Source organism: Hakea prostrata, chromosome 9 (genome assembly GCF_041222555.1).
Source record: "Hakea prostrata isolate BN-2017 chromosome 9, UWA_Hpros_2, whole genome shotgun sequence".
Taxonomy (NCBI): domain Eukaryota; kingdom Viridiplantae; phylum Streptophyta; class Magnoliopsida; order Proteales; family Proteaceae; genus Hakea; species Hakea prostrata.
The window spans coordinates 17,722,124-17,746,918 of record NC_142608.1 but is presented as its reverse complement, the minus strand read 5'-3'; the positions used below and the strand labels follow the sequence as shown (position 1 = coordinate 17,746,918).

At 38.4% G+C, this 24,795-nt stretch overlaps 1 protein-coding gene across 2 annotated transcripts; it reads left to right on the top strand.

The window, feature by feature from the left end:
* Positions 1-11,955: 11,955 nt before the first annotated feature.
* LOC149004890 (protein yippee-like At5g53940) lies at positions 11,956-24,526 on the top strand. Of its 2 annotated transcripts, none has more exons than XM_089168174.1 (7): positions 11,956-12,037; positions 12,194-12,301; positions 14,529-14,572; positions 18,164-18,272; positions 23,484-23,539; positions 23,624-23,729; positions 23,893-24,522. In XM_089168174.1, the coding sequence occupies exons 1-6, from the start codon at positions 11,978-11,980 to the stop codon at positions 23,700-23,702; spliced, it is 456 nt and encodes a 151-aa protein (XP_089024300.1). In that variant the 5' UTR covers positions 11,956-11,977; the 3' UTR covers positions 23,703-23,729; positions 23,893-24,522. The 2 variants fall into 2 exon arrangements, with proteins under 2 accessions (XP_089024300.1, XP_089024301.1); XM_089168175.1 differs by having other exon boundaries at positions 11,969-12,099; positions 23,893-24,526.
* The last annotated feature ends 269 nt before the right edge of the window (positions 24,527-24,795 follow it).

The following is a 24,795-nucleotide window of genomic DNA, read 5'->3' as shown; positions in this document are numbered from 1 at the left end:
CTTTTCCAATTCGAAAACGTGAGATTATTTTCCGGGTGAAAGTTTTCCGCTGCTCTTCTCTGTATCTTTGTGGAAATTTAGCTTGGCTTGAGCTCCAGGGAACCCCCGTCTTCCACAAAAGTTCTAACCTTGATGGAAGATCACCTACTGACCTTCGTCTTCCTCGTTGGACCAGACACCGCAACCCTGCAACTATGCATCTGATGCCAAAGTAAACACCAAAACCTAGCGGAGTGCATCTGTTATAACTTCAAGAGCACACAATAGCTTTTATGATTTTATCAACATGTCCCATAGTAAATTGGAACTGACAAATGGGGATTTAATGACAACTGACAAATTGGGTTGCGTGTGTGGTAATGAAACTTTTGAAAGTTGACTTTTGAAAGTAGTCAGTCCGTGAGATAATGGGAATTGAAAATCTGAGATTTAATAAATTTGGAAAACGAATTTGAGGAAATATTGCCGATATTCTACTTTTGGCAAGTTGCGAGATACGAAATCTTAGCGAGATTTCATACCTTGGTGGCAGCTGCCTCTGCATGTGCCTGACCCTCTCGAGAGGCCATAAACTCATCCACATCAACCCTAGCAGCTCGAGCTAGGTCTGGGTCAGGCCTCCCTTCAGGTTGGTCTCACACCGGCTCACCCCTGTCCAACATTCACTGAGTGAGGGGATCTTGCTCATTTGCGCCCACATCAAATATATCATCGAGATCGATGTATTGCCTATCATTCTTAGCCTGCTCCCTGACATGTTGCAGCTTCAACCTCATATTATAGTGACAAAATACCAGGATCACTCAGCGCTGACTTCCCAACCGGTTCCTCCTCTTGGAGTAGATCATGCTGAATGTACTCCAATTCCTCTCACATCTAGAGGCAGAGTAAGTCTGAGACAGGATCCTGATCGTCAGTCTCCGAAGGTTTGATGCACTATTGCCATAGAGATACCACCATCCAGCTGCATTATCATAAAAACATTAAGTTAGAAACTCATAACTTTAATACTTAACATCAAATCAACTTATCTATAAATAATAATAATAATAATAACGCATTTATGCATCTAAGAATCTAACTATATAAGTATCTAACCTAGATCACTGGTTTCTCTGCCCCGTACAGCAGCATCTCCACTAAAAAACCCAAATGCATCCCTAAACAACTTGATCTACAATAATACAATCATTAGTATTGATTGGTTAGCTAAATTATTTAAACAATAAATACAAATTCTAATCGTTTGAAATTCCCAATGTCTTACCTCGTGGTGGAAAAATGATTGGAGCATCGCATCTGACTCCAACTTCGAAATCACCTGTAACAGGACATCCAACAGGTTTGTGTCCAATCGTAAATGTTCACTATATTGATATTTAGGGTTTAGAAATAGGCTGCGTAATTAAAAAAAAAAAAAGCTTAAAATTAGTACCAATTCCTACAATGCTACAACTACAAGTCAACAACCTAGAATATTTACTTCCTGGCCCCTCTGCAGGGATGCATCAAATGAGCTGTCCATCGTGCATCCACAAGATCTAAGAAAGCCCAGTGTCCTCTAGGGTTTGCTGCTTGTATAGCAACTTTCATACGTTCAAGGGATGCATACAAGTGGGGCATAGTGGGTCCCCTCAAGGAAGAGTCCACCATACGCAAGACCTTTACAATAGACTTTAAGGTCAGCAACACCACAATAACACTTCTCCAGAACTCATTAGATGATATTGTGTATTGTGCCTCGTGCCCGTTGGGCGTGCTAAATTATCACAAACTCATTAAGTCAATAGACAGTAGATAAATAGATACAAGATAATCATAAATTCATAATATAAATATAATAATTTATAAGATGAAATAGTTGATAGTTATCTTACTTAGATCCAACCCAATCAAACCACTCCTGTGATGCAAACATGGATCTGAGGCCCAACTTCTTATCTTGCATGCTGCTCAAGGCAATGAAATTCGTCACAAATCTTGTTTGACCAGGTCGCACCAACTCACCTCCACATGATCTCCTCATCATTGCCAAAGGAGTATTATGATTGTAGATGAAGTTGGTTACCTGTCCTGCCCTTTCAACTGTGTTGTGGACAATGCTGATTTTTCCAATGTCCTTCAGCATTAGGTCAATTGACTGAGCTGCACAAGGCGTCCACAAAAGATGATAATTAGGTGAAGCCATCAACACTTCACCAGCCTTCTTAAAGTTGGAGCCATTGTCAGTGACAATTTGCTCCACATTTTCCTACCAACTTCATCTTGCAGGAGATCCATGATATATCTATGGTCTTTAATATTACCATTAGCATCTATTTCGAGAAAACGGTTGTCTACTCATAGTATACCATATAGTTGATGATGGACTTTCTTGTCGGGCCGGTCCATCCATCAGACATGATGGTGCATCCATAAGTTTCCCAAAAGGGTTGAGACCATCATATCCAGGGCCTGCCTCTGCAATAGTATCAATCATATGCCTGTAGTATGGACCCTATGTTGTGTTTGCTGGGATGTGATTGAAATATATCCACTTTGATAATGCTCTTTTTACCTTCTTGGCCATTCCTTTCCATGCACCAAATATCTTGGGCTGCTTGGCCCCCTTCTTCCTGAATATATCAGGATCCTGCTCCATGATCGGGTCTCTATGGTGTGGATAATCAGATGGTGGCGGCGGTGTTGAACCTGATGTACGAGAGGCCTATTGACTCTGTGATCTGCCAAACATGCCAAATACACCACCCTTCCCCCCAGAATCAGAAGGTCTAGCCCCTACAGGCCTAGAGGGACCAGCCCCTGAAACTCTACCTCTGGCCATATCTTGCTCTTGATGGTGCAATCGTCTGCTCTTTGCCATGGCCCGCCGCATGTCCCTCTCCTCCTGATCTCTATCCACATCAACAGGATCAACATCCCTATCATCATCTGAATCATCTACATATGATGAGAGTCCCTGCACTGCATCATCTAGTGCTTTGTTGACTCTCCTCCGATCATCTTTCTTCTTCCCCTTCGCATTTTGTAAATCCCTAAGTGCCTTCACTACTTCTTGATGGGCTTCTGTGCATGTAGTCACATCCTTTGAACTCCCAATGATGTGACCCTTGAACCTACAGATGCCACCTGAGTATATTCTCTTCCCACAAAAATTACACTGTATTTTATTTTTGTCTCCATCAATAGCCATACAATATTGCCATGTTGGGTCAGTCCTCCCTCCTACTGCTGGTCTCTTAGGCTGTCCCTGTTGTTGTGTCTGTCCCCGTCCCTATGACTATCCTCGTCCACTCTAGGAAGACCTAGCTCCCCTCTGACTCCCACTAGCAAACATGATGACTGTTGCATTCAAAATGATGGCATAACAGCATAAGTCACTTAACAAATAACAACATCAAAATAAATTTTTATACACAAATAAACAATCATCTATGAAATTATGAATATTGCATGTGTGATGTAAATATGTAATCATGTACTGATATACCTAAGCATAAGTGCATAACTGTATAAGTATATAACTATTAAGTATTAACTAGCAAATTCTTCATCTTATTTTTAAATACAAAATGAATTTTTACAATTTTCTTGGCAAAAAAAAAAAAAAAAAGGTTGCCCATATCAAAACTGGCAATGAAAAAACATGGGCAACACAGGAAACAGTTGAAAAATACTTACATACTTATCCCATAATTTTCAAAACACTTTTCCCCATTTTCCCCAATTTTTTCCATTTTTCATAATTATAAATATTTTAATATTTTTTGAAAAATAAAATAATTATTTATTGGGTCAAAAAATATTTTGACTTCGTGAGTCTGTAGATCGGCTCACGGAGTTTCACATATGATTTTTCTATCATCATACAACATTTATATCACTTAAAAAAAAATCATACAAGATAATTAAAATATAATTTTTTACTCACAAAAAAAAAAAAAAACTTTGTGAAAAAAATTCCAATTCCGTGAGATCATAGATTGGCTCATGGTATTCAACATATATTAATTTCATAATCATCCAACATCATTATAACATGCATTTTGTCAAAAATTAGTTGGAGAAGAATGGTTACCTGTTTGCTGAAAAAACTCCTAGATCTATGCGAAACCCCTCCTGATCGACAAAAACAACATTATATCCAGCAATAACGAAGCAAGATGTACTCGTAGATGTTGAAGATCAGGCCAAAATATGGTGAAAAGTGCGAAAAATGAGAGAGAGAAGCTCTGGAAAAGTGAGACAGGAGAGAGAAAATAAAAAAAGGAGTTGGAAATTCAGGCGAAATTTCGCCCGAATCTCGGCGATATCTTGCGAACGGTCGATTATTCGACCATTGGCAATATATACTGACTTCTCAGCGATATATCGTTGATATTGTGCATATATCAAGTCGCAGGGCGATATATCGCCGACACACAGTACAGTGCTATAACTATGGTTTAATAGAAAACCCAATATTAAATATTTAAGAATATGGGGCTGTTTGGCTAAGGTAGCAATACCTGAACCAAAGAAAAGGAAAGTATGACCAAAGACTTTCAATTGCATATTTATTGGGTATGCAAGACATAGTTCAACATATAGATTTATGGTCCTTAAAACCTTAGATGGCATATGTGAAGAAGGGGACATAACAAAATCTAGGGATGCAGAATTTTTTGAGAATATCTTACCTTTTAAGTTGCCTTCGATACAAGAAAAGGGAGTTAGTGGAGAGTCTGGTCAAAGAAAGGAATTGGCAACAGAGGTTTCTAGTGATCAAATAGAAAATGACGATCGCTTATCAAGTGATGAAGGTTCAAGCAACCTACGTAGAAGTAAAAGACAAAGGATTTCTAAACATTTTGGAAATGATTGGATAGTCTATTCAATAGATGATAATCCAACATGGCTGGCTTATCTAATACATAAGGATCCTATTTCATATAGGGAAGTAGTGACATCAATAGATGATGTTTTCTGGAAAGAAGCCATAAAAAATGAGTTGGACTCAATTATTTCCAATCACAGTTGGGAGTTGGTTGATCTCCCTCGAGGTTCTAAAATCTTAAACACTAAGTGGATATTCCGCAAGAAATTAAAGGCGGATGGATCACTTGATAAGTATAAGGAAAGACTAGTAGTTAAAGGCTTTAAACAAAAGCACAACATTGATTACTTTGACACTTTTCCAGTAGCAAGAATCACTGCTATAAGGATAATGATAGCTCTTGCATCCATTTACAAGTTAGTTATCCACTAAATGGATGTAAAGACAGCTTTCCTAAATGCTAACTTAGAGGAACAAATCTATATAAGACAACTTGAAGGTTGTGTAGTACCTGGCCAAGATTAAAAGGTATGCAAGCTCATAAAATCATTATATGGTTTGAAACAAGCGCCCAAATAGTGGCATGAAAAGCTAGATACGGTACTTCTAGGTAGTGGCTTTCTGATAAACGATGTGGAAAGGTGTTTATACAGTAGGTTCCATCAAGGTAAAGGCGCGTTTATCTTGGTATATATATGTAGATGACATGCTTATAATGAAAACAAATTTGGACATAGTGCAACAAACTAAGAAACTTTTTTTTTTGGGTAATTTTCATCTGGACCCCCTGAGGTTTGGTCCAGATCACTTTTAGTCCAGTTTACGTTTTCTTTTGCATATGGCTCCCTGTGGTTTTAAAAAATGATTAAATCAGGACAAGCTTAACAGAAACTGTTAGTTTAATAATTTTTCTGACAAAAATACCCTTGTTTTTCTTTTGATTTATTTCTTTTAGTTTGATCTATCAAAACAAAAAATAATGAAACAAATATATATAATAACAGATTCTCTTTACTGTACATGAACAATTCGTGAGGATTACTCCTTCTGATCACAAGCTTTGTAACTCCAGGATGGATTTCAACAGCGGCGAGCAGTCACATCATCACCTATACCTTCAGTCATGACGATGAAGCGGAAACAATCGGATTCTTCTTCGATAAAGACGGTCGGTGTTGCGAAGGAACGGCAACTCCAAGAACCTGCTGAATATGTGAGGTAATCGGTGAAGCTTCTTCTGACTTCCCCATTCCCATCATCCCGTTAGCTTCGATGTGTGAATCGATGTTGTACCAGAACGAGATACACGGTTTTTTGGGAGTTGGATGGACCTTCATCTCTTCAAATGCTTTTGCTGGATTTACAAAACCAACAAAGCAAAACAGAAATCCTAGCAAGAACACTATCAAAGATGCACTAATAAACAAAATCGTCCAGCTCCAGCGACAATGAAACTTGAAATTAATCATCAGCAATCGTGAAAATCACACACATAAAGTATTATTTCATCTTATTATTCTCCAACAAGAAGCCCAAAGATTATGGAAAAAAAACAAGGAAAAAGTCGTTTCAGAGAAAGTTCGTTTCAGAGAAGTTGCAGAGGCGGGCTTAGTTTTTTTTTTTTTTTTTGTTTAATTGTTTTTTGTTTTGGTAGATTAAATAAAAGAAAGAAATTTATTAAAAAGAAAAAAATTAAAAAATAAAACAAGGGTAGTTTCGTCACAAAAATTATTAAACAAACGGTTTCTATTAAGCTTGTCCTTATTTAATCATTTATTGAAACCACAGGGGAGCCATATGCAAAAGAAAACTTAAACTAGACTAAAAGTGACTTGGACCAAACTTCAGGGGGTCCAGATGAAAATTACCCTTTTTTTTTTACACATAAACAGGGTTAAAAACCCAAATCAATTTAAAGAGAGCTGGTCAAACGATCCACCTGAAGGAACTCCTCTATACCTTGAGGGGTCAAACTAAGAAACTTTTAATGTCAAAAATTGACACAAAAGACGTGGGTGAAGCGGATGTTATTCTTGGAATCAAGATTATCCAAAAGAATGAGGAGATAGTATTATCTCAAGCACACTATATTGAGTACTTGCTCAAGAAGTATAATTATTAGGATGAGAAAGCGGTCAAAACACATTTGATACAGCTTGTCATCTTCAAAAGAATTTGGGAGAACCGGTTAACCAGAAACGTTACTCCCAGATTATCGGTTAATTTGAAACTGAGAATGTGATTGGATAAGTATGATTTGGGATTGGGGAATGTCCTTTTGACATTTCTGTCATTGGACATCGGAGGGAATAGTATGGGATGTTCTCCGAAGATGCCCATCGACGCTTTCCCGGATTATTGGATGACATACATAAGACTTGTCTAGATGTGTTGGCTAGGATGTCCTTGTTGTATCAGACCCAAATCGGAAGGGCATTGAGACCGAACAACCCGTGGTAGTAGTGTGATTTGATGGGCGCTCAAGATCGGTGAGTTATATCCGTGAGAGGACATAAATAACATTGCAGATACCCGAAATGGGCCATTCATTGGTAGGGTTGCAAATAGCTACACTTGGGCTCACAGGCGCTTGAGACCGGTGAGTCATATCCGTGAGAGGATCTGAGAGATTCCCGTCTACTATTTGTGGATGACTAATAGGGTTGATGAGTCCGTATTTGAGAGAGTCGGATACGCTAACTCTAGTGTGAAGGATACCAGAAAGGATCTTGGGATGGGAGGAATGGACATATCCGGATCTGACATGATATGACTGAGTAGATGACTTGCATTGGGCTAGGCTTTACCTTAACATGCGCCAATACTTAGACCAAATGGAGGTGTGAGAGAGCGGTGACCGAAACCTCAGCCATGGATTGTCCGAGATGGATGCAGGACCCATTACCAACCGGTGCTGAGTGACTGAGACTTACCCAAAGAAGTATGGTGCTATGACTTAAAGCATGTCTACCATAGAGACTAGCATATGTAGAGTTAGAATCATATTTGCATCATCTGTTTCATATCATTTTGCATCATGTTTTGTTTTTGTATCATATGACTTATGTATTATGGACTAACTGCCTTGCTGAGTTCTCTCGAGCTCATTCCTTTTGTGCAATTGTTTTGTTAAATTACTCTGTAGGCATTGAAGAAACTGATGGCTCCTTCCTCGAGACGGACCCGGATTCCTCATACTACTCTGAAGGTCTTGGCTACTATGAAGGTCATGGTGAAGATCTCGAGGGTGGTTACCCTCCATACCAAGATTAGCTCGACTTTAGTGTGGGAAAGGCCGTGTTTGGTCTCCTATGTTTATACCTATGAGGATATCTTGTATAAGACCGAGGAGACCTTAGCTTAGATTTTTATATTGTTATACTCTTTTAAACTTTGGATCTATAAACTTTAACTTTGATTGATCTACTTTCCGCTGTGTACTAAAGGAGTGATTTTCGCTCACTTCCTTCATTTGGATTATATATTTGGTATCATTTTATTCCGCACTCTGATTATCTGTTCTTATCTTATTCATGATTTCTTTTATTATATGCTTTAATCTTGATTATTATTGTTCATGATTGTGTTATCGTGTATGTGGGAGGCATGGTTGCTCGATACTTGATCCTTGGGACTGTGGATCATATACCCAAGTATGTCAGGTAGGGTACCGGTTGGGTGGATGTGACAGTCCATGTCACCATTTGGCCCACCAATCTAGTCTACATAAAATCTTCTTCATAGGGAAGTTGGTCAAGACCACGATAGGGTGTACTTGGAAATATGGCCTTAGTTTGCGAGATGCAGTTACTAAGGCTAAGGCTTGCTTGTCCACTTTTGGGTACCGAGTCTCGGCGTCCACAAGTACATGGCTTATATAATAAATGGGGCTTTCAGAAGTCCCCTCTTCTTTTACTAATACGACATTTATTGCAACTGAAGAAATGGCTAAGTATGTATATAGATGTTCTTCGGTGGAAGGTCTGGCCAAAAGAGGTGGTGACCCAAGCTTCTCCTTCAACTTCTCAAATGCATGCTAACATTCTTCGGTCTAAAGTGTCTCTTTGGCCTTTTTGAGTTCTTTGAGAGCTTTGAAAAATGGCAAACACTTCTCTCTTGATCTTGTTATGAATCTATTCAAGGTGACTACTCTCCCGGTCAAGCACTGAATGTCTCGAACCTTTCTTGGAGGCTCCATTTGGATTAAGGCTTTAATCTTCTCTAGGTTTGCCTCAATTCCTCTTTGCAATACCATGAACCCGAAGATTTTTCCCAAGGACACCCTGAATGCGCACTTCTCCAGATTCAACTTCATCTAATATGTCCTAAGTACATTAAAGACTTCTTCAAGGTCCGTCAAATGGTTTCTTCGAGCTACTTTTTGACAAGCATGTCATCAATGTATACTTCCATATTTCTCCTAATTTGGTCCTTAAAGATTTTATTCACCACTCTTTGATATGTTGCCCTGACATTCTTCAACCCAAATGGCATTACTTTGTAGAAGTAACTCTCTCGATCTATCATGAAGGTTGTATGTTTCTCATCCTTAGGATTCATCATGATTTGATTATATCTCGAGTAGACATCCATGAAGCTCAACATTTCATGTCCTGCTGTGGCATCGATCGATAAGTCAATTGGGGGAAGTGGATACCAATCCTTGGGGAATGCCTCATTCAAATCGGTGCAGTCTGTGCACATTCTCCATTTTCCATTGCCTTCTTCACCATGACTACGTTTGCTAACCAAGTCGGGCACTATATCTGCTTTATGAAACCTAATTGTTCCAACTTCTCAACCTCCATTTTGATTGCCTCATGCTTCTCGAGCGAAAATTTTTGCGTTCTTTGAATGTTTGGGATTGCATCTCCTCTAATCCGTAGACTATGCTCAGCTACCCTTCTGTCAATTACAAGTAGATCTTCATCTGACCATGTAAACACATCTAAGTCGTTTTGCAAAAACTCGTTAGCCTCTTCTTGAACTCCTCGGGCTACTCCGACCCGATCATGGTTCCCCTCTCAGGAAGATCAAGTAGATCTTCATCTGACCATGTAAACACATCTAAGTCTTTTTGCAAAAACTCGTTAGCCTCTTCTTGAACTCCTCGGGCTACTCCGACCCGATCATGGTTCCCCTCTTAGGAAGATCTGGGTGAAGTTGTATTCACTCAAGCTTCTCCATTGGCTCGACTCTTTGCATAGCCTCTTCACCTCGAACTTCGCTGGTCATTGTATTGTCCTACCTCTCAGACCTCTTCTTTTGTTTGAGATAGTTGACATAACATTGCCTCGAGACTCTTTGATTAGACGACCACTCCTTGGCCTCTGCTTCAGTTGGAAATTTTGATTTCATATATCTTAGAGAGACCATTGCTCCTAAGACACTGAGAAGAGGTCTCACAAGTATAACATTGTAAGCTGAAAGATCCCAAACCACCATGAAGGTCGATTGGATGACGGCATTGAGAGGGGGCGTCTCGATCCTTAAGTCTGATTGAATGGTGCCTTAGACTATAGTGGAGGACCCTGGGAACACTTATAGATGGGTCCCACAAGGGATAATCATCTCATCTTCAAGCTTGAGTTTCTTAAACACCTTATATGATAGGAGGTCGGTGGAAGAACCTGTGTCTACTAGTACTTGGTGGAATCTCAATTGGCTAGCTTCACTTTGATGACTATGGCGTCATCATGAGAAGTGGTTATTCCCTTGAGATCTTCATTTGTGAAAGTTATTGGATCTATGCATAGATCACTTCTCCTCTTTCTAGACAATTGCTGATCCTACAAATCGAGCCTTTTGTTTAGCCTTCTTGATTGATTCTTCGGTTGGTCTTCTAGTACAACGTAAACTGGGGTCTCCTCACAGTCATCTTACTTCTTCTTAAGATGCTTCTCCACTTGATCGGAGCTCTTTGACCTTTGTCATTTGCGATCCTTGATTGGGGACTTTTTCCCGATATTGCCCTGTTCTTCGGACATACTTTTCGACTTGACTAAGCAATGTACACCATTTGAACTATAACCAACCTCCTTGACGCTTGGGAAAAGGACTTTGGATGAATTAGGAAGTTCAAACTAGTTTAAGAGTCTAGGTTGAACTCAATTACTATTAGCCTTACATCTGACAGTCAGCAAGTGCTTGGAAAACGGATTACACAGTCAGTGTAACTAACTAAAATCTATATAAACCTACACTTTTGCTAGTAACAGGCATGCATTCTTCTAGTACTCCACATCGTATTGAGAGCTTTGCAACTTGCGTTTTACTTCTAAGGTTGTGTGCATTCACTAACTTATTCATTAAAGGTGTTATTCGACCAGCTTAGTCAAATGCGTGTTTTGCAAGTCAGTTCACTTGCACTAACGAACAAAATTTTAGAACAACAAGCCCATTCTTGGTCCACCTTATTCATACTTTGATGTACAACTCTCCTAAATATATGGTATACGATTCTAATAGAAGAAATCACTAGGGGAGAAATGACAAAAACATAGTACTCTATCCATGTGGGTAGAGATTCCCCACTCGATTTTTTTTTTTTTTTGAACAGATGAATTTATAAATAAGGGATAGAGATAGATATTCCATGATACAAGGCGTGCCTTCATTCTTGGCCATGAGAAGATTCGACTTGTAAGCAATGTTTAAAGTATTGTTATGTGATTTTAAGAGACGTATCGTCCCGTATCGAGTATTATATCGCTCTGACTAATGTATTTTAGTGCAATTAAGTAGAGAGACGTATCGAAATATATCATGCCGATTGTGTCGAATATACTTACGTATCGGATTAAACAACTTGGTCGATTTATTGTCTTATGGGATCTACAATGATGACGATTTAACATCCACAGACGAGTTGCCATGCATGCGTGCCAAATGTCTTTCAACCATTTGATGGATAAGCATTTAGGACAGATGGCTATATACATACCATGTGTACGGCTCCTAGGCCCTCGCGTGGATGACTCTCGCTTGAACGATTAAAAGCATGATTATGTATTACATACCATACCACGCTTGTCGGATAATGAGGTGTGCAAATCATAGCCGTCAAATCGTCGGAGCACATCAAGATGCTAATTCTACGATTCGGTGCATGCCTTCCCTCTCGTATCAGCAATCCAACGCAAGAACCAGACATAATGATGAATGCGAGGGCTGGTGCAAAACGACCGGATTCCGATTCGTGACGAGCCTGCAAACCACAAAGTGATCATCTTCGTCTTCTTCCTGTCTGTTTCTTTCTGATAGTTCTAAATGGATCGATCGAGGTTATCGAAATCGTCATTCGTATGAGCCGTTTAAGTGTTGCAGAGGAACTCAAATAGTTCGTCTTTTTTATTTCTTTTTTGGAATTTTTTTCAGCGCAACAAGGTGATGGGTAGGGTGTTTCTGGTGGAGCTTGAAGGTAGGGTTTACAGATGCAAGTTTTGTAAAAGCCACTTAGCTCTCGCCGATGAACTCGTCTCCACGGTATTTTCTACTCTTCGTCTCTTATTTGTTTCGGTTTTCTCTAATACCTCAAATTGAGTGTTAGCTGTGGAATGGTTTGGTCTGATATTATCACGAACCAATTCAAATTTTGTTATCTACGATTACAAAGTGATAGAGGTTACGATTAAAGAAAGGAAATGTTAAACAACAATAGCTTTCTTACTGGGCTTAAGGATTAGCAGGCTGGCTGTTCAATTTGAACCTTGACATTTGCTTTGTTTTACTGGCGATGCCTATGTCCATATATAGATTTCTCTATCAAGGTCAGTCAGTTGAACAATGTCATGGTGCAATGTTCAGCTAAACGTAAACAGGGCAATGGGAAAGTGTATGCCATTAGGTCAATGAAAGGAAAATTTTACGAGAACATGAAGAAGAAGTAATCTTTTTACGATTGAAAGTTTGGCGCTGGGGGATTATATAATTTACATTTTTGTGATCGCACCTATAACCCTTTGGCTACCCCTTCCAAGCTAGTGCATTAAAACCAATCATCTTTAACTTCCTCAATATCTCATGCAAATGGCATCCGTAAATTCCTTCCTAATCAAAGATGCCTGTCCACAGTTCTGGCTGGACACTGGTGTGCAAATTTCGCTACACATTTTCTTCCCCATTTCGTGTTACAATTATTATAACCTCAATTTGTTCTGGCATATCTTGTTGCGTTGAATCTTTATGTTGACAACTTAAATTAAACCTGGGAAATCAGTTCAGGGAATGATATCTTAAATGAAAGAAGTTCACAAGTTCGGTGTTTGGTGGATCTTAAATCAAATTATTCTACTTGGTCTTGCAACTATGTTGGTGTGCTCCTTTTTGTGTTACTAGCCTCTAATCTCGTAAAAACCCTTTTAGAAGCCTTAACTTGACCTGTTCTGAAAATTTCAGTGAAATTCAGTTGGAGTCTCACAACTTTGGTGACTGAGTGGTTCCTTCTCAAAGGGATGTTTTGAATCGTCTTTTCTTGATGACATCTGCTTTTAGTTAGCCTGCCAGCCATCCATACATGATACCAGCAGTATCATATGATTTGTATCACTGTGTATCAGTGATTCATGTGAGTGCATGAACTAGATTGTTGATGCCAAATTCAACTGAAAAGGGGGTGAGTCTTTCCAAACTTCTTGCTGGTTTCTACGAATTCTAGAATGTGGCTGGGTCACCATTTTAGGCTCCCTGAATATAGTCAAGAACAATTATACCGCCTGGAACACATAAGGATTAGTAGATACAGTTACCTTCTTGAGACAATTCCTTGAGTCTAATGGACTGCAATCAATAACTTGAACCTACTGTCATTAGTGCAACTCCTGGTGTTTCCCATTGCATGAGCCTTCAACAAGGTGCTAGACTAGTAGAGGCTGCTCTTCCCTCTTCTCTGTCATTTTTTGAGCCTTCAAGTAGTTATCTGATCTTTGAGAAAATTACATATGCAGTACTGTTCCAACCAGTCTGTCAAAAGTCAAGTAAGATTTTCTCCCCCAAAATGCCCTATCTACTAACCAGCTGAGGATTCTCTGCTTCACTACTAGAAATCTGCTGCCGACAATGACAACACTCAGATGCAGCCGTCGCACTAACATAGATGATTGCGTTATTCTGAAATGTGATGCCCAAGGTGTGGATGCTATTAAGAGAGAACTCCTCAGATCCGTTCGTTCAACCTTTGCCTCTCTCATGTTGTTCCTTCCTCCTACCCTCCTTCGTGCTTGATCTGGTTGAAGGTTGTGCATGATCACATCTATGTGATCTTTCTCTGACTTGTGTTTCCACATTGTTGTGGCTTTGTCCCTGAACCTGGTTATGTACTTGGAGAAACATTCTCTGAGAGTTATGAACGTCTTCTAGACGTGCTGTTAGTTTCTTGAAATTTCACATAATTATGGGGGGAGTACTGAGGTATTCTTATGTTGTGATATCCTTTCTCATTCAAAGCTAATCTATTCTTATGGCAACTTTGGTAGTGTATCTGCTTGAATGAGTTGACTTTCGAACCTTTGCTATTTTTCACGCTTTCAGCCTTAGTCATAGAAAGTGTGGTTAACTTGACATTTCTTAATTTGCTTAAATAGTTTTGTTACCAGATGTGAATTCATTGTTGGTTCCCCCCCCCCCCCCCATACTGATATAATTTAGCTTGTTCTTGAAATGCAAACCTTGCTGAACTATCTTGGCTCCACTTTATTGTTTTCTTATTGAGCAGGCTTTTCATTGCCATCGAGGGAAGGCATACCTTTTCAATTCTGTGTGAGTTCCTCAATGCTTTTGTTGATATTCCACTGTTTTTATGGTTCACAAATTTTCTGAAGATAGTCTCCTCTGCCCCCACCCCAAAATCTTATTGGACCACTGATATATACACCTTAAATGCTTCATGTACTTTGTAATTTCATTTTTTCATTCTGGGGAAAATAATTCATATTAGTTAACAGATGAATTCATTGTTTTCTCTGTGACTTTCACATCAGTTTTGAAGGGAGGAATATCTGGAAAAATTGCTGTAAAAGTAGTTGAACATAATTGTTTACTGTGGTGGCTTGAGTTTACATTTTTTTCTTCTTTTATTCCTGAGGTTTAACTGGAACACTGAGGTTTAGTTACATATTTTCATGTTAATTATATTATTCTTCTAACTTTAAGAACCATGAATAATTTCTTGTTAAAAAGTACATGGAGAGGAATACTTTGGAGAAGTTGGTGAAAAATGATTACATGATCACCATGTTGATGGTAATTCCTGGATTTGGTGTCTGCTAACTTAACTTCTTTTTAGACACATGCCAAGCAGCCTTGATGATCCTTTTTCTGTTGATGGCAATTTTGACATGCAGTTGACTAGGTAATGCACAACTCTGGGGGCAACTATCTCTTTCCTCTCCACGACCATCCTTTTGGTCTTAACACCTGACTTGTTACTACCATGACTCATTCAAGATTTGATTGAACAGAAAAATGGTTTCATTCATACTTACTCTCCCTCCAGAATTTTATATTCCTGAATATGTGCTGCACAAAAACAAGATGCAATAGAGCACATGGTTTTTCACTGATAAACCCGGTGTCTCACTGTCTTGCATGGCTCCTGATATGGAAGATTAATTTCTCCCTCCGGTGGAGAAAATATAACAACGCCGCATCTAACATTGCATAAAAGCATGGGGCAGCCACAAGCATAGGTGCATACAAGCGTGCGCACACACACACTGACTACTGTATTGTTTTCCATTATGCTTGTATTGCTCAACCGACTTCATTTTTAGGAGGATAGGAGAAAATGATATATTCCACCTCTTTTAGGTGGCTAAATGCCAACCTTCATTCCCTCTCTTCCTCGCCCTCCTTCTCTCCCTTAGCTTGGTATCCCTCCCCTGCTTTGTATAAAAATTGACAACCATATCTGTTCCATGAAAAAAGGAAAAATAAAAATTGTTAAGTGATTACCATAAGACTTTCAGTTTAAAACCCCAAAATAGTCTTACCCTGCCCTAACTTCATAAAGATGGGTGAAGACGTACTCCCTTTGCTTATCCCTAACTTCATTGAGGTGGGTGAGTATACGCCCTCTTCACTTAAAGAATTTTTGTTTGGAATGACTTGACGCCGGTGGACGTAAAGGTAAGAAGATGAAACAGGGTAGGCTATATTGATGGTGGTAGCAGAGTTGAATAAATAGGGTATTGGGTCGGTGGTAGTGTCATCTATGGTGCCACTGATGTGCAAACTGGTTAATTGCAATATAACAGTAAAACTCACTCATATTTTTGAGTCTTCAATTAATTCTAAATTGCCTAGTTGTTCTGACTGGGTACTCCTGTAGCTGCAAAATCTTCATTATTTCTTAACTTAAATAGCATTGTGGCAGTGTATCATAAATCAAACTTCGTGGGCATTTCTACAAGTGAGGGTTTTGAGGATATCCCATGCATTGTAATGGTTAATCTGTATTTTCCGTTTGTTACTTTTCTGTACTCTAGTTTTAGTCCGCTAGGGCCAACCGGAATAGCCATAACATTGGGAGAGAATCTTTTGAGGTTAAACCCTAGAAACCTATAAAGTAAGATATAAAAAATTCAAAGAGGGTTCCTGTTTGGTATGGAAAAATTTGGTTTCAAGGGTGTGTGAAGGAAGGATGTTTGATTTACTTTCAGTTGCCAAGTAAGTCATCGTAAGTCAGAGAGTTGCTATTCCAGAAGACCACATTCAACACTGAAGACCTTCAATGAGTGTGAAAATGAACTTCTCTTGAAAAGTTCTTACCTCCATCTGATCTGATATAAATTGGCATACGAGTTTAGAGTATCTCTTCTCCGGTTTTCTGTCATTTGATTAATTTTCCATGTATCTTAGGTATCAATTATCATTCTCAATTATGGGGTTTTTTCATTATTTTAAGTTGTTTGGCATCTATTATCAGTTTTATTTTTATTTAAAATAATAGAAAAACTTCCAAAATCCATAATGAACTTTTTGTCTATTATGGATTATGGTGAGAATTTCATTCTCTTCATTTATGCACAAGTTTACTTAAAATTTTATAGTTAAGATGAGGGTAAAATAGTCAATACATATTTTTTTTATAAAAACCATATTTCCCCCCCTCTTTTATCACTTGCTCACTATTATTTTCTAATAATTTTTTATTTTTACACCAAACTTATTTCTTATTCCATTATTTATTTTCAACAAAATTCACCAAACCATTTTTTCATTCTTGACCAATAATGAATTCTTGTACTTATTTCTTTTAAATAGGCATAATAGAGAGTGAGAATTGATACCAAAAAGAGCCTTAATCAGATGACACTTAAATCTAGTTAATGAATAAGGGGGAAAGATGGCCTGAAATTGGAATTTCCCAAAGAATGATGTCCAAGTTGGTTGCAATCTACAGTTTGCCACTGTAATTTGCCTGAATGCAGTTGACTATGGTTGTTCTTACAGGTGACTTTTAATGTCTTTGTTCACTCCTCCAGATATTCCAACTGATAAATCTCAGTTACATTTTACTAGCTGTCACTTCCCATCATCAGTGATTCAGAGTTGGAATGTAGCTCTGATGCTCAACGTTCCACGAATGGGAGGCAAGAAATGCATGCACACACATTTGCAAGGAAGAGGGAGAGATAGGTAGATGATATTTGAACTTCAGCAGGCAGCAATTTCATGCCAGCAGTAGTGATCATAGTCCTGATGGTGGTTGTGGACAGCTATAGATTTCAGAAACTGTAATAGGGAGCAATGAGAACAAGTGTACATCTTTTAATGGAGTTAGACATCAGAAAGTGGTGAAGACCTCATCATGCATGGTAGGAGAACCAAATTTTATTTTTGATTAGGTTGGTCTGTTGAAAGGTGTTAATTTCCTGTGAAGATTCAAGGCTGTTGAACGGAGAAAAGTTCTTTTGTGTAAGATTTATTGGTACAGACGTGCGCAGGCACACATGCATCCCATCTCTTGCTAAGGAATGACTATGGTTTACAGACAGCTTAATACAGCTCCATTTATTTTATTTTCCATCTTGTCTTTATTTTATTTTATTTTTGGCTGGGCAGTAAGAGTAAGGTGCAAGTGAGGCTTCTGTATCTTGACAAGTTCACTTGAACATTTATTCATAAGCTAAAATGTGCAAATTTCAATTGCTGTACATCCTTATTTTATTTGTTACAGTTGTGAATTTTGATTTATTCGTGCTGGCTCAATATAGAAATTAGAATCTTAATTTCCTGGTGTATTGCGGTTTCTCAATTTCTTGATAATTAAGTGTTAGTAGCTCCCTTATGGAGTCTTGAATGATCATAACTTTATATGGAGTGGTGTATTGAGATGTTTTGTTTCAGGGTGAATGTCATTGTTGGGCCAAAAGAAGAGCGAATGATGCTCTCTGGAATGCATACTGTAGCTGACATATTCTGCTGCTGCTGTGGACAAATATTTGGCTGGAAATATGTAAGCCCTCGCTCTCTCACTTCCCTCCCCCAACCCCACAGTTTAATCTCTGGCCTTCCGGATGGACTTTGGGTAGCTTCAGGAACCTCTTTTCACTTTGACAAACACCAAAAACTTAGTAAATAAATTAGGAAAAAGGCAACAAGCATTTTGTGGATTGCAAACCCCCTTCTCTCTCATGTTCTTGTGCGCACCCTGGCAATCTATTCCAGCAGTTGGCAATAGCAAACCTGCACTTGCCCAGCTTGGGAGAAGGAGAATAGAAAGGGGTTTAATCATTTCTGGGAATTGACAAGAGATTTTGTCATAGTGGAAATTTGGTCTTTATCTTAATTTTAATTCTTATTTGGTATTAATCCCTACTTGTGTCTCATCTGTCAACACAAAATCCTTAGCAAAATGCTTACACCAAAGGACATCATCTTGAATGTCTTTGGCTAATTCATCCTTTATACATCAAATAATTATGTCTTTGGCTGATCCTTGATGTAACCTATCCGTAATTGGGAAGTCACCACCTTGTCCCTCACCATTCTTACACTTGTAGGAAATATCTTCACATGGTCTTTATTGACCTAGAAAATGCTTATGATAAGAGTCCCTAGAGCATTAATTTGGCAAGTACTAGAGAAAATAAATATTGTAAGTAACTATGTGGACACAATTAAAAATATATGATGTTCATTGAAAAGTGTGAGAATGATAGGGGAACAAAGTGGTGAATTTTCAATTACAAATGGGCTACATCAACGATCAACTTTAAGTCCATATTTATTTGTGCTTATAATGGATGAATTAACCGAAGACATTCAAGATGATATTCTTGGTGTATGATTTTGCTAATTATATCGTATTAATAGATGAGACATGTAGGGATTAATACCAATTTAGAATCATGGAGAACAAAGTTGAAATTTAAAGGCTTTAAACTAAGTAGAACAGAGATGAAATATTTAGTTTGTAACTTTGGTCATCATTAGGCGGATGATAAGGTGGCGAACCTTGATGAAAAGGAGATTCCTCAAAGTGATTATTTTAGGTACCTTGGCTCAATTATAAATAAAGAAGGCGATATAGACGATGATGTTTCCCAAAGAATTAAAAAAGATGGATGAAGTGGAGAGGTGCGTCTAGGGTCTTGTATGATCGATGTATGCTTTTAAAGCTTAAAGGAAAATTCTATAAGATAGTAGTATGACCAGCCATGATGTATGGTGAATGGTGTTGGGCTGTTAAGAAACATTATATAGATAAACTCAATGTAGTAGAAATGAATATGCTAAAATGGATGAGTAACAAAATTATGAAGGATTCTACCAAAAAACAAAATTATGAAGAATAAGATAATGAATAATCATATTAGAGTTGGTCTACGATTAGTTCCAATAAGTGATAAGCTACAAGAAAGTCATTTCAAGTAGCACGACCATGTTCAACAGAGGCTTGTAAATGCTTTTGTCACATCCCATCCAGCCGGTATCAGATCCATCGGATACCTGTAAGAGTGATCCATAGTCATAATATCAGGTCTACCATACAATCATATCCATTCTACATAATAACATATTGAGCAAATTGCACGGCACCCACTATTTTTGGGGTGAAACTAGTGATCACCCACTATTGCCTAAAAAATTACATGGCACCCGCATTTATAATTACAAGTCACCCACAGTTAAATTTGCTGTTAAAATGAGTTATAAAATTATCTAAATGCTCTTACTTTTATTCAAGTCATTTAAAAATTGAATTTCAAATTACTGAATGCCCTGTGGGAGAGGGAAATGACAGTAATGCCCCCACCCTCCCATACGCAACCCTTAGGTGGGTGAAGGGATTCTCCCTCCACCTTGCCGGAAAGTGCCCACCCTTGCCGGAAATCTCTCTCTACCCACTAAAAATTTGACCTTGAGCCACTGCTTGAAGAGCATGGATTTGCTTGAAGCTATTTAAACAACGCCTCTCTCTATCTTTCAATCTACCTCCATCCAATTGAATCTCACCACCAAGTGGATCATAAAACCTTTCCAGCAAAGGGATATTGGTAGACTTACCGGAGCGGCTTCCTTTGACTAAAGCCACCATCAACCCTGCCGGAACTTTAAGGCTGAATTCTAGGAGAATTATGCTACTGGGTGTTGATGGATAGGTGAAAACAACGTTTTTCAATTCAACATCGCCTACTATGTTCTCCAGGATTTCACCTTCCATGTTGTATGAATCAATTAAAGGTTCCTTTTTATGACCTCCCTTATTCGAGCACTTGCAGAAGAAACTTTAGAGAAGTACCTTAGGTCTGAAACCTAGATCCCAAAGCCCAGTATGAGAAAACAGAGCAATAGAAAATTTTCAAATTCATCATTATGTCAAGAGTACCCAACTGAAATAGCAAAATTCGGTGTTAGAGAAAGAGAAATTGCATTGATCTATCCATTCTTAAAAACTAGAAGGAAGAGTGGGAGATTCTTTGCAAACCAGTTTCTGTGCTTCAAAATGCTGCCTTTTTCTCATTTTTTCTAGCATATCGAGTGCCTGCAACAGGAGTCTGGAGAGGAACAAATTTAATCTTCAACCTTTGATTCTTCAATTTCCAACCTTGCAGGTTAATTTGAGATTTTTCTAGGTTCTTCCTTCCTTAATCTGCTACCCTTAATCCAAATTTGAAGGAGGAAAGACGGGAAGAAGAACCAAGGTCAGATTTTTCTTCACAGGAGTTCTAAGTCATCTTGATCGAGTGCGGATTCTTCGTTGTCTTCTGTTGTTGAGAGAATCTGATTCAAAGTTAGTTTCTATTTCTTCTTGCTTTTCACTTTCTTCTTTGTCTTCTTCGAGACCTGACCACAAAGATCTCCCAAGACTTTCTCTAGATTCAGATAAGTCGAATACAATCCAAATAATTTCTCTATACAGAAACCCTCCTTTGGAGCTTAGAATAGCAAAGCCATCGACAGCTACCACTACCACTGACAACGTGAGGCCTTTTGCGGCAGAGTATCCACCGGTAAGAGCAAGACGAAGCCCGATTCGTAGAGCACTTGACTCAACCACCATTCCTGCTAGAGGGGTCTCTGTCGACAGTCCTCATCTGTGTAGGTAAAAGATAGGTGAAGAGATTCTCCTTTCACCCACCTAAGGGTTGTGTATGGGAGGGTGGGGGCATTATTTTCATTTCCCTCCCACAGGGCATTTGGGTAATTTGAAATTCAAATTTTAAATGAAAAAATAAAAGTAAGGGCATTTAGGTAATTTTATAACTCATTACCTATACAACATGGGATAAATAATGGAAATCTCAATGTTCCATTTAAATTTGCAATAAACTAAATTTTGTATCCATTAAGCCATGGTTTACTCACAAGAGCTGTTATAGATGTATATAGCCTAATGGCCGGACAGAGAAGAAATAGAAATTCAAATTCTAATCAGAAGCTCCAAGAACACTAGGATTCCAAATAGGTATAGTACTCAAAACTTACAGTTGGATTCAACTAGTATTCCACCATCAAATTCCCATTAGGATTACAACTCGGTCAAATTAAACTTCCTACACTACAATGGGCGGAGGACTTGACTAGTTGGATGTGTTGTGTGGAGCAGTTCTGTGATTTTCATCAAAATTAGTAGCAGTGCATTATGTTAGCTTCCTTTAATTTGGCAGGAGATGTTCAATCACGCTGCCAAGTTTAAAGCAAGATGAAGGAATGGCATTGTGGCACCTCCAGCTGCAATAGCCTTCATTCAAGGTTTGGTCCAACACCATTCAGAATTTCTTTGGAAAACAGAAAAAATTGCAACAAATGGATTCGATTCGCGACTATCAGTCCAGATTTGAGAATCTACTGCCTAAGGTAGGACTACAACATTCAACTTAGCTTCTGTCGGTGGGAGGGGCACATTAGAAAGGATTTGTTGGCATAGCTAGATTGGCTCAACCGTATAAGGCTTGTGACAACTCAATTGCAAGAGTGCATTCTATCTAACATAGATCCTCTTCCCATTTGTTGACTCACACTAAAAAAAGAGATACAAGGAAGGTGGGCTAAGGAATTTAGTTACAGTTGTAATGGGTGATTCACGTTTGGACGTTGCAAATGACTCACACTAAAACAGAGATACAAGGAAGGTGGTCTAAGGAATTTAGTTACAATTGTAATGGGTGGTTCACGTTTGGACGTTGACGCAAGAAATTCTTCTTGATCAAGGGTTGTTGCAAAGTACAGGGAGGCCATGGTGGAAGATTTAGAAGCAATGTGACATCAGTTTTCTGAACATGGTCTTGGCACAGGACTGAAGTTTCAGAAGAGCTGTTGCAGACCTTTGATGCATGGGGTTGGCTGCAGGATGTTGTATGGGTTCTTATGTGGGACGATAAGATATCGTGGTAGGTTGTATGGTTTGTGGTATGAATTATTCATCTAGTGGTAGCATTTTTGGATGAGTTGGTAGTTGGAAAGCATTAAGGGGCCATGAAATGGTGGTTTTACCGTTTTGCAACTCGTACCTGTTCCTTCTCATTTTTATAGGACCGTAACTTGGGTTTACCAATTAATTTCTTTATTGAGAACGAGGTCTGGGAGCCTCCTAGTTATTTGCAAGTCATTCAACTCTTCATCATCATAATAGACAACCCCGTCAAGTGGTGCATGTTTGGTTTTAGTAGTCAAATAAGTCATATATATGATAACACTAGTCCTCTATTCTATTATTTTTCCCTGTAATGCTGAAGTGGTCAATAGAGTCGATGTTTTCAACAAGGGAGGTCAGAGCAGCGACATTGTGCTCCATCTAATTTGTACCTAAATGGTTGGCAAGATGTGGAAAGCAAACAGAAGAAAAGAATGTGTCATAGGTCTTTATATTGTATGGGATGTGTTGTCGATTTTCAAAGCTGTCCTTTTATTTGAATGCTATTTAGAAAGAAATGCTTCTCCATCTAGATCTGATTCACCAAACTGGTTGTTCTTGGAAGGAATCAGTCAAAGGAGAATATAATACTGGCTGCTGAAGTTCTATACTTTTAATTTATAGCCGCCTGAGGAAAACAGCATGAATGTCTCTATCATGCATCTCCCAATTGAACTTTCAACTAAAAAAACGAATTTGATATTCTCTCACACATCATATATTCATATGTGCTTCCCTCATTCTGGATGACTTGTTTAACTTTGAATTTTAAGTTGGCCAACTTAATGGTTCTTTTGTCACATTCAGGAGGCGGCACATGATAAAAGCCAGAAGTACAAGGAAGGGAAGTTTGTTTTGGAAAGGTAAAGATGTTCATCAGTCTCTCTCTGCCTTGTATTCTTATCCCACTTCTTTTTCGTTTACTAACTCTTCCTTTGTATGAACAGGGGAAAGATAATTGATGGAATTGACTCAGAATTCTATCTGGATTCTTGCCCTAATATGAGTGATGGGGAAGATGCTTAGAAGCTAGAAGCACCTCTTGTACATATTGTGAGATTTTTGAGTTCTGACTGTTTATTCCTATATTGAAGCTTGCATATTCTTCAACCTTTGGTTTTGCAGTGCTTGAATCTATAATTCAAGCTGAGTTGTGGTGCAATTTACTATTGGATTGACCAATTAAAATAGTGGGCTAATACAAGATTTTTCACAGAAGAAGCTGTCGCACGTATAAAGCTGAGTCATTTGAATACAAGAAGAATCAGATCACTCTGGCGAAATGGCTCAGATCTATCTATCTATCACAACATTTGACCTGGGAAATGGCTGCTGAGCTTTGAGGTGTATAAATAGAAAGCTCCAAGGACCAAAGTCACACAAGGAATTTTTATTCAAACTTGTTTATTTCTTCTCAAGAGAATAAGATATTCTATTATTTCTTTAAAGCTCATCACTAATCTATCTATCTTATAAAAGTGTCAGCTTTGGCTTGTTATCCTGGGTTTTTCATATAAATAGATATTCTACTCTTGTACCAAGTAATTGATTCAAAACCGGTTCCAATCACAAACCCAAGAGGGAACTCATTGTACTTGTGGTATTTGGCTCCTCTCCCAGAAGAAAATTTCCCAGTGAGTGTATAATTAGTTATAGAATTCAATTACATAAATCTCAGTTAACCCCAGTGAGACCTTTCCCACAATCACCAAAATCCAAGAACAATCACAGAACCCTAGTTGCAGGATTTAAGCTTATTAGAGAATTCAAGGAATTGGGAGAAGTGCTTGAGCTTAGAGAAGATAAGAATTGGTTTTCATAAGAGAAGGGGGTATTTATGCCCTTGTTGCAATGTGAGAATGTGAGAGGCATTCCATGCATGTGTCCTGGTCAACAAGGGATAGTTCTAGACTTTGTGACCATGTAGGATGACATTGAACTATATGCACACACAGATGGTATATTAAAAGAATGTGAATATCATGTGGAAAGGATCTTAAACTTCATTAATTATTTTTATGTCATTTTTATTATTGTATATTAGCTTTGTATTAATTAACTTCTCTATAATAAGAAATTATAATTTGCAAACTATTGTGACTACACCTTTTAAAAAGAT

Coding starts and splice junctions, on each gene's coding strand:
- LOC149004890 (XM_089168174.1), top strand. CDS start 11,978: ATGCGAGGGCTGGTGCAAAACGACCGGATTCCGATTCGTGACGAGCCT. Junction 12,038..12,193: donor ACGAGCCTGCAAACCACAAA/GTGATCATCTTC, acceptor AATTTTTTTCAG/CGCAACAAGGTGATGGGTAG. Junction 12,302..14,528: donor CCGATGAACTCGTCTCCACG/GTATTTTCTACT, acceptor CTTATTGAGCAG/GCTTTTCATTGCCATCGAGG.